General features: G+C 45.1%; 2 protein-coding genes across 2 annotated transcripts in view; both read right to left on the minus strand.

Moving 5' to 3' along the window:
• bmp6 (bone morphogenetic protein 6) overlaps positions 1-2,724 on the minus strand; it is an 84,279-nt gene extending 81,555 nt beyond the window's left edge. Inside the window, exon 1 of the mRNA XM_083651273.1 lies at positions 1,914-2,724. Coding sequence (XP_083507399.1) covers positions 1,914-2,325 — 412 coding nt within the window. The 5' untranslated portion in view covers positions 2,326-2,724. The remainder of the gene's footprint in view (positions 1-1,913) is intronic.
• Positions 2,725-7,421: 4,697 nt separating this feature from the next.
• LOC310800555 (enoyl-CoA hydratase EchA19) overlaps positions 7,422-17,939 on the minus strand; it is a gene marked incomplete at both ends in the record, with an annotated part of 42,510 nt that continues 31,992 nt past the window's right edge. Inside the window, 3 exons of the mRNA XM_083663170.1 lie at positions 7,422-7,529; positions 7,817-7,932; positions 11,727-11,876. Coding sequence (XP_083519296.1) covers positions 7,422-7,529; positions 7,817-7,932; positions 11,727-11,876 — 374 coding nt within the window. The remainder of the gene's footprint in view (positions 7,530-7,816; positions 7,933-11,726; positions 11,877-17,939) is intronic.

Consider the following 17,939-nt stretch of genomic DNA (forward strand, 5'->3'; position numbering starts at 1 on the left):
GGCTCTCAGAGTCACTCAGCGCAGACCGCTCCAATCGAGAAAGAGACACATTAAAAACTAATCGGCTGGCGATGACACACGGTAGTCGTGCACGGCCTTATTTGCAAAGCAGATGGAGAGCCTTGGCCTGTCCCGACATTAATTACAATCACATTCGGGGAGGAAGCCGTACCTCCTCCAGCCAGGGCGGTTAGGACTCTGTGTACGACTGGAGGAGATGGCAACCTAATCCCCCCGGTCACTGAAGAAATCTGAGGGAACGGTCAGAAGATGCACAGGACGTGATGAATCAAAGTGGATAGCCAGATGTGCAACAACACAGGAGTATAAACGCAAACTGACACAGTACAGGAATACCAGAGCCCACAGACACACAAACACCGCGCCACCGCCGTCGCACTCCCACACAGAAGCCAACAGAGAGGCCTGGTTATTTGAGCGCAGAACGACGGCCTCCTTCTGTCTGAAGATCTGGGTTTCATCACCACATGTTGCAACATGAATACTCAGAGGACCAATAAGTAGAGACGCTTTTCTACCTCACTCTCTACTGTAGCCAATCCTCACTCTATTCTCTGGGTGGTGGTGGTGTCTGTCTATTAGGGCAGGGATTTATAGATGGTTTAAATAAAACACGGGGCTTTACTATCAATAGACCTGCAGTAAGTGGTGAACCCTGTGGCAATCACTTTTCAACAGGCCCTTAGAACTCAGGCTTATTGGCTCCGTCGATTCAAGATAAGCTGCGAGTTAGAAACGACATCAAACCACATTCTTCTCCAATGATACTTCCCCACTGTTCCCATGGCCGGATAATGACAATGTCCTTAGTTCCCAAGAAGAATGACAATCCATCTGGGTTTTAAGCCGCCTTGTCCAACGCGCCTCACTCTGGCAGCGCCTCTGTTTATCTTCAGGCGCTCTGTTTAGAGTCTCCCAGTAAACACTGGAGCTGCTAATGGAAGGCATGGCCTCTGGCTTTTATGTTCCCAACCCGTTATGATGAAAGTGTCTCTCTTTATCGTCATCTGCGCTAATTAAAGACAATCTGTCGGGGGTAACACAAACAATGCGACACAATTTACGCACGGAAACCGCAGCTCGTATAGCCTGGAGGTCAGCGGCAGGAATAGCTCTTTATATACAAATACCAGTGGTGGTGGTTGATGGGCTGGTGAGGATATACTAGCTCTATTTTACTCCCATAGACATAAATCGTGGAGCAGATTGCACAACAACACCCTGACCACAATATGATGGTGCTGCGAATGAGCCGAGGGGGGCCGATCTATCCTGAGAGACTACATGCAGCAGTAAATTACTCTGCAAAGATACCAAAGCTGTCACTTATCTTGAGCCACAGAGCACAAGTGTGAGAACCGGGTTCAGACAGCGTTTGTACATGATCCATAGCTACTCAAGGTGCTACCTCTGCTGTGGTAATGTAGTAAATCAAAAGGTGGTTAAATTATCACCTTAGGTGGAAAACAAACACCATTATGAAAATCAGTTATATTTTCAGAAAAGCATTAGGCCTAATAATGTACCTCTTAAGCCTATCCACATTTAACTTAGGCTACATAAGTCTGATACACTGTATAATATGAATTAATTTCATAATATAAACAGTTGGTATATCAGACCAATATATTGGGTAAACTCATGGTGGGGCAACTTAGTTTAGGTGGGTTTACCCTCCACTACATCCCTGCTTGTGCCCAACACCTGTTCACATTTCCAGACAGTCAACCACAAAAATTAACATTTTGTAGGCTAATTGATTCCTAACTCAAACAGCTGGAAATTGGACAAAAATCTCCCAGAAGTGCTATTACGCACAAGCATTTTTTAATAAATCACGATATAAAATTGGCAAGTGTAGTATCTTGATCAGAAATAGGTTTTCGCCTTACCCAGATTGACAAAGCTCATCACCATGTCGGCGTCGTTTAGAAAGGAATTTTCTTGATATGTGGCCAGCGGGGGGCCCTGCGTCGTCAGCATGGACTGGTAGCGGTCCAGCATGCCCTCCACCGGGCTCTTGTCCTCGCTGTTGATGGTGTTGTATAGGTCCAGCATGAAGAGCGGAGCGGAGTTGTACTTCCCGTGCTGTGACAGATGCGGTCTCGGTCTGTGTGGCAGACCGAGGATGGACAGGATCTCCTTCTGCATCTCCCGCTTCTCGTGCGTCCGCAGCCGCCGGTGGATAAACCCCGCGTGCACTTCGTTGTTTCCATCCAATAAATAATGACTCCCCGCCACCAGGAACATGCCATAACAAGCGCTCCACCACAATCCGACCCAGGCGAACCAGCAGCTGGTCATGGTGTTGTCCTCCGGAGTCCCAAGTGCGTCTGGCTTGGAGCTTCAGTCGCCTATCCAAAATGTAAAATGTGCGTAATGGTAACCAAAGTCTGTCCGAGCGCAGGTATTATCGATCACAGCCGCAGTTCAAAAGCAGCCAAACGCGTATCAAGCCATTTGAAATATTTTCCAATGTAAAATGCGTAGATCATTGGCGCTGGCCCTGCTCTCATTTCTGGTTCCCGTGGCGCGCTGTTGTCCCGCTTCAGGTTGAATGGCACCATGTAAAACTTTATTCTGAGAGCTCCGGCGAGTCTAAATCCAACCCGGTCAAAAGGCAACGTTTGATGCCAAGTTCATCCGTAAAAGAATAACAACTCCTCTGAAAGAAGCCATTTTACTTAAGGGGATGTATTTGCTCTCCGAAATATATCATTTTCCAGCGTTATGCAAAGGAAAAAAGTGACCCTTTAATAGTTTAAGTTTTCCCACTGGCTTCAATGACCGTCCCGTCCTCCTACTGACTGAGTGTGAGAGTCCAACAGGAATCAGCAGGTTGCAGTCTATAATATGTGCGCGAGCGCGCGTGTGTGTGTACGCGCGCGTCTTGTGAAACCGCCCAGTCAGTGCGCACTTGGGCAGAGGTGGAGCTTTTCAGTCTATAGATAAGTCTATCATCATTTCTGCTCAATTTCTGCTATAATAAAAACAAACATTTGTATCTACTTTGCACTATAGCCTACTATCGTGACTTAAAGTGCCTGTGGTAGACTGTAGTAGCCTACTGACGTAGGCTATTTTATTTATTTATCTTCCGTTAGGCTACATCATTCCTATAGCATTTATTTTGTGTAGCCTTTTTTATTTACGTAGCAGCTGCGCTAGTTAAAGTTTTTAGGTTGTAGCAATTTTTAACGTTATAGTATATGTTAATTGCCTCTATAATATAAATCTTGATTGCGCTCAACATGGATAGCCTGTCCAGAGCATAATTCATTTCTGCTTCAAAATCTGAAACAAGATTTGAGTTGTGAAATGAACGTCAAATCTGCTGGAATCAATTATGAACCTCATCTTTACGCCTAGAGTGAAGTACCTTCACCGCTGAAGGAAAGGAAAGGACCGTGTAGCGGCGGAAGAAATGTTGTCCAGTTGAGGCACGACCCCTGACGATGGAGTGGGAAACAGCAAGTGATCGACAAGACCAGTTCTGCCTGCCCATGCAGTGCCCATCCACAATTAGGCTACTCAAAAACCATATTTGCTCAAAATACACAACTCTAAGTCTATTCCATTTATGGCTCTGGACTTATATAAATATCTTATATATTATAATATCAAATGAATATGTCTCAGAAACATTTGATGTGCTGGCAGTACATTTCATTTTTTATTGTGAAGAGAGAGTAAAGTACTCTCTCTCTCTCTCTCTCCTCTGCCCCCGCCCCTTCCTTTCCTCTCCTCTCCTTCACCCCAACCTGTGTTTTGTCTCCCTGGCCCAGACTGCGATGGCCCTCATGATAAGGGCCAAGGGTGTCCATATCTCCATGTCTGTCTCTGCTACTGCTGCCAGAGCCTATCTTATCTGGGAGTGAGGAGTGAGAACCAGCATCAAAGCCACACACACACACACACACACACACACACACACACACACACACACACACACACACACACACACACACACACACACACACACACACACACACACACACACACAACTGCTGGCTATAGCAATCGACTCTCTTACTGCTAAGATGAATAAGGGTAAGATTAAAATATATATATCTTTATGCCATGATGGCAATTCGTTATTAAAGGAATACATCTAGGTTTTGGGGGAGTGGCCTGTTGGTTAATTTACTGATTACACAAAGTGATCGGAACATAATAGGCACCAAAATCATACATGACATTCATCACCCATTGCCTTCACTTACCATGGAAACCAAGAAAGCAGCCCCTGCTAGCTCTCAAACATATACTTTTCTATCATGTTTTGTCTAAATTTGACCAATTTCCTACACAGAACCAGCAGACCTAGCTTTACATGATTTAATATTATGTACCATACTGTAGATGCTCCAAGTTCTCATTCTCTCACTTTGGAGATGATGCTAGTCGCTAGGGGTGGGACGACGATACATCGTTCTGCATCGATTCAGTGATCAATGATCCAATAGCATCGATGCACAGTCGATATAAATCACCATGATGCCATAAGAAATATCTACATCACCATTTCCACCCAAGCGCACCTCTTTCCACATACAATGTGAGCACAATGGAAAAGCACACAAGAAGAGGGAGAGGCTGTCGCTGCCCTCTCTAATATAAATCAACGCATATCGTCTAATATCGATCGCAGCCCACTGGATCAAATCGTATCCTAATCGTATCATGGCACATTTTGCAATATCGGCAAATATCACATCGTTGTCCAATGACTCAATATATCGTATCGTGATCAAACCTTTGATTCCCACCCCTACTAGTCGCCTATTATCACTCAACATAGTGTAGCCTAAGCTGAAGAGTTACCAGTGTGAGTGTGTGTATGTGTGTCTGTGCACTATGAACCCTCAACATCCATTGTTGCCTGAAACGGGCCTGGAGACTGGACTCAGAACCAGCGCTCTGAAACAGGGCTGGAGACTGGACTCAGAGAACCAGCGCTCTGAAACAGGGCTGGAGACTGGACTCAGAACCAGCGCTCTGAAACAGGGCTGGAGACTGGTCTCAGAGAACCAGCGCTCGCAACCATGTGACTTTTCAACTTTTTCTTTTAGTTTTTCTTGGACAGACAATTCCGATTCATTTTTAATGAGAGCTCCTCCCTGATTTATAGCGCAGATCTCATAATACAGTGGCTAAGCAACTTGGACCCTTTTGGGCTTCATAAACAGTGAGTCACGAAACACTTGTGGCTGTGGTCCTGTAAATAGTGAATTTCCTTAAGGTGCGGACATTGTCGTCTAGTCCTTCTCTTATTGGCTCTGGCTCTAAACAAGGAAACAGGGAAATAGTCTTCCACAGAAGGAAACCATGAGGGGAAATGGCTCACCTACCTCTACTCCCTCTTGTGAGTCAGCACATGGTGACAAACGGCATGGAAACAATCTTTCAAACACTTTGTGGACCACGGACTTTGAATGCCAACATTTCTGAACCAAACATTTTGCATTTTTCCTTTATTTTATTTAGATAGGAGTAGGACAGTAGGCAGACAGGAAAGGTGGGGGGAGAGAGAGAGGGGATGACATGCGGCAAAGGGTACGTGGGTCGGATTCGAAGCCTGGTCGGCCGTGCGAAGGACCAAGCCTTCGTGGTACGCGTGCCACCAGATGAGCCACTTACAACACACAGCACAGTGAGATTTTCAAATGGCGGTAACCGCTGTTTGAAATTTATGTTGAGATTGTACATATCCATGGTTTCAGACAGGAAAAATGCCAAGGTTTCACTCTGACAATTGGGTTGATCGGCCATAACTTTTAGCTTGAGTGTGTGTGTGTATCTATCCCCAGATGGAGAGCAGGTGATGTGTATGGGCTGGGTGTGCTGGAGGCAGGAGGAAACACTAAACAGAGGTTGTGTGTCCTGTCATCACGCTGTCTAGACAGGACACCTCCTAGACCTAATGAGCTCTTTCTCCCTCTCTATCTCTCTCACACACACACACACACACACACACACACACGTCTAAAGTTAAACGTTAAAGGTCATACATACAAGCACACAGATTGGATAAGGTCACGTGCGTCTGTTGTGTGTGTGTGACACACAACAGACATAAAGAAAGTCTACAACATTGTTGTGTGTGTGAGTGACACACAACAGACATAAAGAGAGTCTCTACAACATGTCTGTGTGTGTGTGTGTGTGTGTGTGTGTGTGTGTGTGTATGTGTGTGTGTGTGTGTGTGTGTGTGAGAGTGACACACACACACAACAGACATAAAGAGAGTCTCTACAACATGTCTGTTGTTGTGTGTGTGTGTGTGTGTGTCTGTGTGTGTGTGTGTGTGTGTGTGTGTGTGTGTGTGTGTGTGTGTGTGTGTGTGTGTGAGAGTGACACACACACACACAACAGACATAAAGAGAGTCTCTACAACACGCAAAATGAAGGGGAGGTGTGCTCCAAAACCAAAGGAATGCTCATACCTAGCACGAGGCTGCCTGGAAGGGCTGGATCTCCCATACTAATTATACTGATTACTAGGACACACGCACACACACACTTGATCAGAGTCATCAGATGTTCTTCACTCTAAGCCAGAGGGACAATGGTGCGCCGCTGCTGCAGGTACGCTGCGTTTGATGCCTTCCTACTCTTTGTGTGCCTTCATGCCTGCAGCCTTCATGTGGCTCACAGCACATTAACATATCTTATCTGGGAGACGATGACATTCTCTACAATAATAAATGTGGAGATCCTTGTGAAATCATATCAAAGGAAAGAGACCATTCATTTAAACAGCATGTATATTTACAAGTCAAATGAAAATTGCCCTAGTTGAGATGTACTGTAGATTAGATGGAATTTTTTTAGCCCAAGAGACTTGCCTCTGTGTCACATGTCATGGAATATTATTTACATCCATACAGTGTGAAACATCAACCCAGGGATACTAATTCTGGTTGAGTAGGCTACTGTCAAATAAAGTGTGACCCCAACCAATTATTGTATTTATTCTCATAAGGTTTATACTGATTGGACTGACTACTATACAATAGTGGACCACACCAGACGCACCTAAATCCAGTTATCATTACAGTGTGAATGGAATGAATATAAATAATGACATTATTTAAATGAAATCAAGACACATTATGTGTCTTGATTTCATCTGAATCTATGGCTCAGAACCCAAAATGGGTGATGGATCTATCTTGCCTTGGCGTTTAGGTGATACATTTTTTTTTCTCATTTGGGTGTTGTGTTGGCTAACCAGATGGTAGCTATGTAGCTAACTAACCAGCTGACATTAACACTGTTCCAGGCAGTTGACTGAGTTGTACTTTAGGAATGCAAGCTGTTGTTGCTAAAGAGCTCTGGACCTCCATGGCTGGCAGAGGAAGCACTAGTTCACCTGAAAGCCCTCTGCAAGCTAACTTCTAGGAGAATTTCCCTCCTCTGCCTGATCCAGAACTGAACCTGTTCGCCCCGGCAACAGCTTCTGATTGGATGACAGGAATTCCATGGTCGATCTCATACTGCATGGCCTGGGTGAAAGAAGATAATACAATTACCAACCAATTAAAATATTTATTAAATTTATATTTTCTCTATTTTTTAAGCTTTTCCTTTGAATAAAATTAATTTGAGCGGGGGAGTTGCAGAAAATAGGAATACTAATATGAAGGGAAGGAAGAAAGAAAACGCAGGCCCGATCCACATGAACCAAGCCACCTGTTCTTTGGAATTCTTCTCTACATATTTCTTAGGAAGCAGACGTTTTCGACAGTGGGACAGGAGGAGCGTGGGTGTGTGAGCTGTGCACCAGGCGTACCCGTGTGAAGGAGGGGGCGTCGTAGCAGCTGTAGACGGCTGAGGAGCGGTCAGCACGCAGACACTGCTGCGGGAAGGAGCTGATCTGCTCGGCTAACTCCAGAGCTGCTGCAAGAGCTGTAATGTCAAGTTAGAGCGCACGCACACACAGACACGCACGAGCACACACACACACACGCACACACATACAAAAAATAAGGTCATACACGGCACAAAATCTCTATCTTAACAAGTCATTTAGTCTTATTATTGAGGAGTCCTACAATTGGAATGTTTGTACTTTTTCACTTAAAACTGAACAAATCTGCCAATGTTAGATAATTTCACTTGTTTCCAATGCAAATCAACTTGTTTCAAGAATTTAGTAGAATTGAGTGCCATTTTCTTGACAGTAATGCAGTGACAAAGCAACAATGGCAGCACTGCACTCTGAAAACCATTCTTTCCAACGGCTTGCGCTACACCACCACCGCTTTGTGGTGGTGGTGTGGCGGTGAACCAGTGGTGAGCGCAGCACAAATTGTGTTCTATCTGAAACCAAGTAAAATTGTCTCACCACATTGGCAGAATTCTTCTCTTGGTTTAAGTTAAGTTAAGGCAGAATACTTCTCTTGGTTTAAGTTAAGTTAAGTTAAGTTACCCTTTATTAACTTTTATTATACCCTCAGGAAAATTCATCCTCTGCATTTGACCCATCCTCTACTTGGCCTACTAGGAACCTTCCTAGAACTAGCAGCAGTGGGCAGCCGCAGTGCAGTGCCCGAAGACCAACTCCAATTCAATTGCCAGTGCCTTGGTCAGGGGCACTGACAGGAGTATAAGTAAGGGATAATGTATACTGAGCCGGTGATTACTGTGGTTAATTTAGGTTAATAATAAAAAAAAAAAAAAAAAAAAAAAAAAAAATCGAACAGGTCAATTATACATTCGAACATGCCCTCCTCCCCCACATTCGAAGTTGAATTCGAATTTCGAATAAAAAGTGACAGCCCTACACAGCGCTGCAGCTGACAACTAGCCTTATTGTCGTTTCTGTTCCATTACAAAATAGCGATGGTAATCAGAATCAGAATCACTTTTATTGCCACAGTATGCAAGTTACATACGAGGAATTTGTCTTAGTGTCTGTATGCAGCGTAGCGGTCACATCAATATACAGGGACAAGAAGTAGGAAGATAACTAACGGCAATCGCAAGGTTGCAAGTGCAATCAAATCGAATCAAATCGAGTCAATATATACAATATGTACATGAGTGTTGAAGTGTTCTGTGGATGATAAATATGAATTTACGTTGGATTTACATGAGATTTACAGACTGAGTTAAATATACGTTAAATAGGCAGTGGATTTACATGAATTTACAGTCAGAGTTAGATAAGAGTTTACATTGAATGTACATGAAATTTACAGGCTAAGTTAAATACGCATTAATGTGCAGGGAATTTACATCAATTTACCAGTCCCAGTTAGACAGGCATTAAATTAGATACAGTATGAGTTCCAGTTTTATGGGGGGGGAGTTCAGTTGAGTTTAGGAGGAGGTAGTGAGTTTGTGTGTGTGTGTGTGTGTGTGTGGGGGGGGGGGGTTGTTTGTGAGGCCCTTGGCGGAAGGGGTTTCTGGGCCTTGTTGGTGAGGCTGATGGCGGTTGGGAAGAAGCTGGTCTTGTGGCGGGTGGTTCTGGTCTTGGCAGACCTCAGTCTCTTGCCGTGGGGGAGTGTCTTAAAGAGTTTGTGGCCAGGGTGGGAGGGGTCAGCCATGATTTTGCGAGACCGCTTCAGTGTCCTGGCTGCATGCAGGTCCTGGAGGGATGGCAGGTTGCATCCGATTATTCTCTCAGCGCAGCGGATGATGCGCTGAAGTCTGTTGATGTCTTTTTTTTAATGACGCCAATAAAAACCCCACAGTTGTTATTTGTATGCTGCCGACGGCAGCCGTTAATGCCTGTAATAAATAAACAAAAGAACGAGGTGAACAGACTTTGCTGTGAGGAGCTGTCAGAAAGTTTCACCTGTCTCAACTAACTATCCACACACCTCTCCTGTGCTGCTGACGTATCCCCAGTCTCGCTCCCTTCACGTCTGAGGACGGTAGAGATAGAAACAAACCACGGGGACTTTATTGCTGTCATTACTACAGCCATGCCTAACGCAGGTCACCATCCGAACACAATTGGAACGATACAGGTAACGCTAACAGCGGCTCGCTTCCTATAAACGCTGCTCCACATAGGCTGTCACTGGAGAGCTGCTGCGTTATGTCGACAATATGGCGGCGGTGGGTGTGCCAGTACGTGAGTGACGTCAATCGAATAAGGTCTATACAGTACATGTACAGGAAACCCACATGAACACAGGGAGAACATATAAACTCCACACAGAAAGGACCTGGGACGGACCGGGGTTCGAACCCGGGACCTTCGTGTTGTGAGGCAACAGTGCTAAGTCTAACCGCTGAGCCACCGTGCCGTGCCGGTTTAACAAAAATAGGAGTTGAAGACTGACTGAGACTAAATTACTTGTTAAGATGGATGTTTTGCGTGTGTGTGTTTTTTTCAGTGCAGGACATACATTTACTGGCAGGAATACACACGGGGGCGTACACACACATGTGCAAGCACAAGGATATAAGGTGCACAGATATGCACAGGCATGATTCCCTGTGTGCTGAATGTACTGTACATACACGCTACAGTGTATTACTATCCCCCCTCTACTATTACAACAGCTAAAAGCAGTTGGAGTGGCGTTCTGTAGTCCAGCCTCCAGCCTGCCTGTGAGCTTCGGCCGTGCCACTTTGTTCCCCGGGCCACATGAAAGCACTGGACCACATCCAGATCGCTCCTATGGAAAAACGAGGCCTGATGGTGGCACACTTTGATGCCCCGCGTCTGTGTGTGTGTGTGTGTGTGTGTGTGTGTGTGTGTGTGTGCGCGTCACTGCCTCTGCGTTTCCCTCCCTTCTGATCTCAACCCGCGCTAAGTGATCAACCTCGAGAGAGACCAATTAGAGCGAGGCTCGACTGTGGGAAGAGGAGCTTCCGAAAAGAATTAGCGTAATCTTCTTCGATCATCTGAGAAGAGAGATGGAGCCGCGGGGAGCACATGGAAAGGCTTTCTGGGCTTTAAGGATACGGCGGCGTTCATGCATTAATATAAGGCAGGAAATGCCATATTGAAACGCACGCATAGCTTCATCCTCAGACTCCAATGAATGAGGAGCAGACAGCGCTAATGGTAAGTTATGGCTTCGAGGTTGTATCGGGGCCAAATAAAGAAAGCAGATTCACTGGAACAAATTTAGATTATATATGATTGTCTCTGAACTAACCCTACAAGAGTGTTTCTTACACTGTGAGTCTGGAGCCAATAAGGGGCATGGGTCTGTGAATTAGGGTCATGGGCCTGTGTTTATGGTGGGTCCACACGTGACTAGTCAGACAATATGGCTATTTCACGGGGAATAGCGATTTCTACTTGGACTCCAGAGATGGTGGAGTGTCAGGTCTACACCCACATGTTGGTCTTCACATCCAAGCCATTTGTCTTCCTACGTGGCTGCAAAGGCAAACTAATGCGAGCCAACACACAGCGTGAAGCAGCCAGACTCTCTCCTGCACGGCTATAATGCTAAAGCAAAGCAACGTGAAGTGAGGAGAAAGGTCCGGATATGAGACACTACCGCAGACATAAAGGAAGCAATCCAACTATTTTCAGATTGACAAATGTATTCAAATGTATGACAGATGTATTTTTGAAATCATACATTAATGTCTTTGAGTCTTTTCCATTTTCTCTTCAATCGTGAAACTGAAGACAGGATGATTTATGCGGAACCCTGAAAATCACTCAAATTGATTTCACAATGTTTCCACATGACAGCGATGCTAAACATACAAACGATCTCCGATACCTTGTCCATCAGGAACAACTCTGTTAGCCAATCCATAGGCAAGAGCTTCCTGGGCTCCGATTGGTCGTCCAGTCAGGATCAAGTCGAGGGCTCGGGACAGACCAATGAGACGTGGGAGCCGCACTGTGCCTCCGTCTATCAAGGGAACACCTGGAGAGAGACGACATGTTCAGTCATGAGCCTCATATTAAACATCTTCAAACCTTTACCAACGAGTGTCCGATATGTATCCAATATATCACACAGATGTTACTTCTCAGATCCGTGCTTTCATAGAAACACCACGTGTAAAAGTCTCATTATAACAAGCTTTACACACACTACATCTTTCTAGGAGACTCGTTGAAAGGATACTAGCATATAGACTGGGATTTGGGAACATATTGAAAGCTAATGTAGAGGCCCTACTTGCTTACCACATTAATGCTCAACCACAAATTGAAATAATTTGGAAAATCCTTTGGTAATGAACAACAGTGACAGTAACAGGATATGAGATTCTTCTAAAATGACTTCCTGTTTAGAGCAGAATTCACAGTGTCTATGAAGGTGAAGAGGAACATTCCGGGCCAGTGCAGTGTGAACTGTGCGAAAACACTTGAAGAAAATGTGTAATATAGCCTACCGCTGCCGTTTATCTAGGCTACCGCTGTCAGGGGAACAAAGTTTTGAAACTGTTTTAGAGCTTGATACTCCTTAACCATAACTCCACTTTGTTTCCGACAGTATGTGAAACCTCAAACTACTCGATGATCTACAATATCCACATGGCCTTTCTCTCAGCCTCTCTGGACACATTTGTAATATTGCTGCGTCCAACAGGGAAAGGAAGAGGACAGGGAGAGCGAAACGAGAGACAAAGAAAGGGAGAGAGAGGAGAGGGGGAGAGAGAGGAGAGGGGGAGAGAGAGCGCACCGCGGCGCATGTTAAGCCGCTGGCCTGTGTCCTAATTGCTAAAGAGCAGCAGCTGGAACTGGCATGGCTTCTACCGCTCTGCGCTCCGCACTTCCACGCCACCATCGCGACTCCCTAATTCCTCCGAGCCGCTGATTCTATTTGACCGCCCCTTATTGGGAGCACATGTGTCGGACATATTTTCATAACCCCAAATCATCATGCTAACTTTCATTTTTTTCTTCTTCTTCTTCTACTTCTCCTTCTGTGGGGAGTTCCGCAAGGCTCCATTGTGGAAACACTGGGATTCTATTCATACTCCAAACACAAGCTGCTCTCTTTCTCCGTGTCTTTCAAATAAATCACGTCGTAATACATGGAATACCAATGTTAATACATCTGCAACCAATCCGGGGGCCTAGTTGGAGTCCAGACAGTCAGCACATATGGCAATCTGACAGAGAGACACAAGACTATGATTTGGCGGGAAGTGGAGGGGGGGGGGGGGTTACTAGATTTTACTCAATAATTCCTCAGTCATCCCTTATTAGTGGAGTGTATTCTATCCAAATATCAATTGTGATGCCTACATTCCTTGTGAAACAATGGAATCACAAACACTAACATAGGCCGTTTCAACACAGGTGTGTGTGTGTGTGTGTGTGTGTGTGTGTGTGTGCGCGCGCGCGCTGCGTGCGTGCGTGTGTGTGTGCGTGCGCGCATGTGTGTGTGTGTGCAGTTCAAGGTCCTTTCAATATTTACCAAGACAGCCACCGAGGTTGAATGTTTCATGTTTGGAGTTCTGCTCTATGGAGCTTTGTCTTTCACCACATAACCACAAAGACGTACGTGCACGAAGGCATGCGTGCATACCTACTCAGACACACACACAGACACACACAGACACACACACAGACAGACACACACACACACACACACACACACACACACACACACACAGAGTATCCTCCAGTCCTCCTCAGGGACGGAGGACAGATTAGATAGTGGTGCAGACAGCCTCTTTATGCCGTGTCCAGCATTATCACCCCGATTACAGCAGAGGAAAGGAGAAGGATAGGAAGGAACAGAGTAGAGAGAGAGAGAAGGAGAGGGAGAGAGAGAGAGAGAGAGAGAGAGGGAGGGAGAGAAAGTAAAATGTATTTATAAAGCGCCTTTCGAAACCAGAGTTACAAGGTGTTGTACAATGAAAACATTAAAAATATAAATAAAATAGAGTTAGAAACCGGAAAGCAGAAAATAACAATATAAAAACAATAAAACTGCACAGAAGGCAAACACACATTGCAAAACAAAGTGCTTACGAAACAAGTGTTTTTAAAAGCTTCTTAAAACGATCCCCTGACTCTGAAGACGCTTCCACAGTGTGGGAGCTACAACTGAGAAAGCTCCATTGATCAGCCTTATGAGTTTTAAGCCTGCATTTTGGAACGTCCAGAAGGCCCTTGGTCAGAAGACCTGAGAGATCTCAGATCAGTGACTTCACTGTGGACAAAGGACACAATCATTCAGATCAATATAAATTGGGGACAGCCCATGTAGTGCTTTATAGGATGATTAAGACCATTTTAAAATCAATTCTGCAGTCGATGGTAACCAATGTAGAGTGGCCAACACTGGTGTAATGTGTGACCTACAGTATGGCGTGTATTGATTAAAAGTCTAGCGGACACATTCTGGACCACCTGGAGCCGGAGCAGGTTAATACAGATTTTATTTTGGCCATGTTTCTTATTTGAGAGAAACAGGATCGGACCACTTTCTTTACGCAACTCAAAATTCATAATGTTGGTCAAAGAAGACTCCTAGTTTTTTTTTAGGCTTGCTTAACATCTGCTGCTAAAGGACAGATAGATGAGAGGAGAGACAGAGACAGAGAGGAATGAGGACAGTTAGTGAGAGTGAGAGAGGCACTCAGAGCAGGAGAGAGAGAACAAAAACAGAGAATCAGGTTTGCTCAGAGAGAGAGAGAGAGAGAGAGAGAGAGAGAGAGAGAGAGAGAGAGAGAGAGAGAGAGAGAGAGAGAGAGAGAGAAGCCAGGTTGACCTCCAGTCTGTCTGTCTGTCTTTGGTGCTGCTGTTGGCACCATTGCTATCAGCAACCGGAAGGATCTCCCCTCTTATCCTGAGCCCTCGTCTCCAGCACCTCCACCCTAAACCCCCCTACCCTCCCCTACCCCCCACACGCCCTCCTCTCTCTCTGATAGTCCCGTCTCAGATGTGTCCTGTTTGCAGGAACACACACAGACCTGTCCTTTGTCCCGTGTGTGAATGGGAGCTGGGAGGTTGCTGGAGCATCTCCTTGAAGTTGTTTTAACTCAAAAGGCATGTTTGACTTGAAAGAGCCTGACTGAGGTTGAGAGTGCTGATTTGTGATCCCATATTCAAAATTCCTATAGTGGGAAACACTTGGCAGTGATCCCCACACGTGATAATCAGTTTTAGTTTGAGCCTCGACACAAAAAAATGCATTTATTATCCTTACAGGGTCTGAAAGTAATGATCCACACATTTGGAATGGAGCTATTTGTATTCCCTTTCTGCTAAAAGCAGATAAGTCCTTTGTCGAGATTCAGGGTTAGTACTGGTTGTGTTTTACATCAGCAAAGTCTATTGTCCCATAAGCAAGTACATTTTATTTATAAAGCGCCTTTCAAAACCAGTGTTACAAGGTGGTGCTGTACAAAGCATCATTAAATATGAAGATAACAACAAGAGAAATACAGTAAAACAGACAGTAAAACTAAACTACACAGAGTAAAACTAGAGGTCAAATACACAAACAATAAGAACAATAAAATCTAAAGGCTACACAGAAGGCAATCACACACAAGACAATATGCTTATGAATCAGATGAGTTTTTAGCAGCTTCTTGAAAGTGACAACTGATTCTGCATTTTTTATAAACAGCGGCGCAGCTCGCCCCCGCCCAGCTTGCAGAGGCACTTAATGGCTCAGAGCCGGCTTCTGTCAGGGGAGGGAAATCTCTGAAACGAAAATCAAAATTGTAAATAAGAGGTATTTTTGATAAACTGAGCACACAGGGGTGATTTAAATACTTACTTTGACCGACTCATTTTTTTTCTCAACGTACAAAAGTGCCATATTAACCCTTAACGGGGGTATAGAGCTCAAACTGCTCTCTTGATAACACTGTTGAAACTATGGCGCATTGATATGAATGGTGAACAGACCATTTGGTTGAACGACTTTACCAACTGTACATGATCACTTTTTAATGGACACTCTGCAGCCAATCAGAATCGAGTATTCACCCAGACCATGGTATAACTAGATATAAGAGGTGCTTCTCTTCCTGCAAAGTATGGCTGTCACAGCTTATCATCTGACAGACGTGTAGACAGTTTTTCTACTAGCTACAGTTTGATAGAACGCGTTGGTCTATGATATCAGCACAGTTTAAGATCTTTAAAAAGAGAAAATGAAGGATGTTTGTGAGACATGGTTGGTTACGTTTTCTCTTACAAAATAGTCAACACTTGTGAATTATTTGGCTCATTCGGATGGCGACGCTCTGACACTCTTTCTTTCAAAACACCAGTGTCATGTCTGACATGCAAACCCCCATTGGCATTGCATTGTGCTGAAAAGGGGGCGTGTCAAATGAGCCTCTGTCTGAGGTATGTGAGCTGCTAATGTCACCTGACCCAGCCGGGCCTGGCTCCCCCCCCCCCCCTCCATGATGACAGTACTGCCTGAAGGGAAGACAAACACTTAATATTTGACTACTGAAAGTGGACATGCATTCCGCTTTTGCAAGTAGCGTACTTCACTGCAAATCAAAGCAACATGGCAGGTGCAGAGAGAGAACGCAGACTATGGAAAGGGAGCGAGGAAGCAAAAGAGAGAAGATCTCCTTTGAGGAACAGAGTATCTCAGAATGAGAGTACAGCACGTCAGCTAGTGATTAATGACGTGAGCAACACGTGTGAAATACAGCAGCATGAGGTGGTGCTGGTACTCATGGTGGTACTGGCATCCCCACCACATCAAAGCAAAAACCCACTACAATGGACTCCCATGAGGCTCATGTGATTGAGTTTGATGTGGACTAGCGATTTCCGGACAAATCCAGCCTAAACGGAGGAAGGGATGAGAGCAGACCTTCAGTCAGAAGCTCACTTTGAAACACTCACCACGAGTTGTGGAGAAATAGCTCGGCTCAGTTGGGTTGGGTCACAGATGAGTGCCACAATTAACTTGATTTCATGTCCTTAGCCCGCTGAGTAAACACCAGGACTGTGTCTTCTTTAGTTCTTTAGTTCTTAAGAGCGTCGCCATCCAAGACCACCGAGGCTGGAAATAGCATGAAACGGTGTATGAAAATGGACGATGATGTGTAAGAACCAAATCACGTCATCACGACCAGATCCTAACCGGAACAAAATCTGCCCTGACCACGCCCATGCGCACACACACACGCGCGCGCGCGCACACACACACACACACACACACACACACACACACACACACACACACACACACACACACACACACACACACACACACACACAGGTCCAATAACTTGGAGGATTTTCAGTTGTGGTAAAGAAAATGGTTTCTGAAAGTCTGGAATAGTTAGTTCAGCTACCACAACTAAGTGCAAAGTGTGTTGTTGAAGTAAGAGCAGTGTGCTGAATAAGCAGTAACAGTAAAGGCAGTCAGTATTAATGTCACTAGCTTTGAATGGACTGAAGGTGTATAAAGACGCCAGCCTCCGGGATTGACATCATTCAGTCCTCCCACACTGTCCACACAATGCATTGCCTTCCCACAGCTTCTGAACTGGCTACATCATGCTGAGGTTCAGATGTTCTGAATTGCTGGATGGGTCAAACCAAGAGTTTTACTATAGACCCATTTGGAGTGGACGTCACAGGCTTACGTCGCTGCAGTTGCGCATGCAGCGTGGTTGCAGAAACTCTGAGGAAACAGGTGAAACTAGAGATCCCCGGAATACGGGGAAAAGACGTCTTGTGCCGTATAGACGCTGGAATTTCCCACTAGGAATATGACGATGTCCGGCACTGCAACTTTGGCGATGTAGTTGGATCCTAGACACATCCTGACAGTGAGTACGGGTCAGGAAACCTCACCCCATTGAAAGAGTTCGCCTATTTGTGTAAGATAAGGAGGCGTCCGGATCTTCCATATTTCTATGACAGCTGAACCGCTAGCTTTCTGCAACCAGTTCAGCTCCGCCCACAAAATACGTCATTGCAGTTTACAAAGTGGGGACACCCAGGGTCCCCAGCAAAAATGGCGATAATCTATTTTCAC

The sequence above is a fragment of the Poromitra crassiceps genome, assembly GCF_964638095.1.
Source record: "Poromitra crassiceps genome assembly, chromosome: 2".
NCBI classification, from domain to species: domain Eukaryota; kingdom Metazoa; phylum Chordata; class Actinopteri; order Beryciformes; family Melamphaidae; genus Poromitra; species Poromitra crassiceps.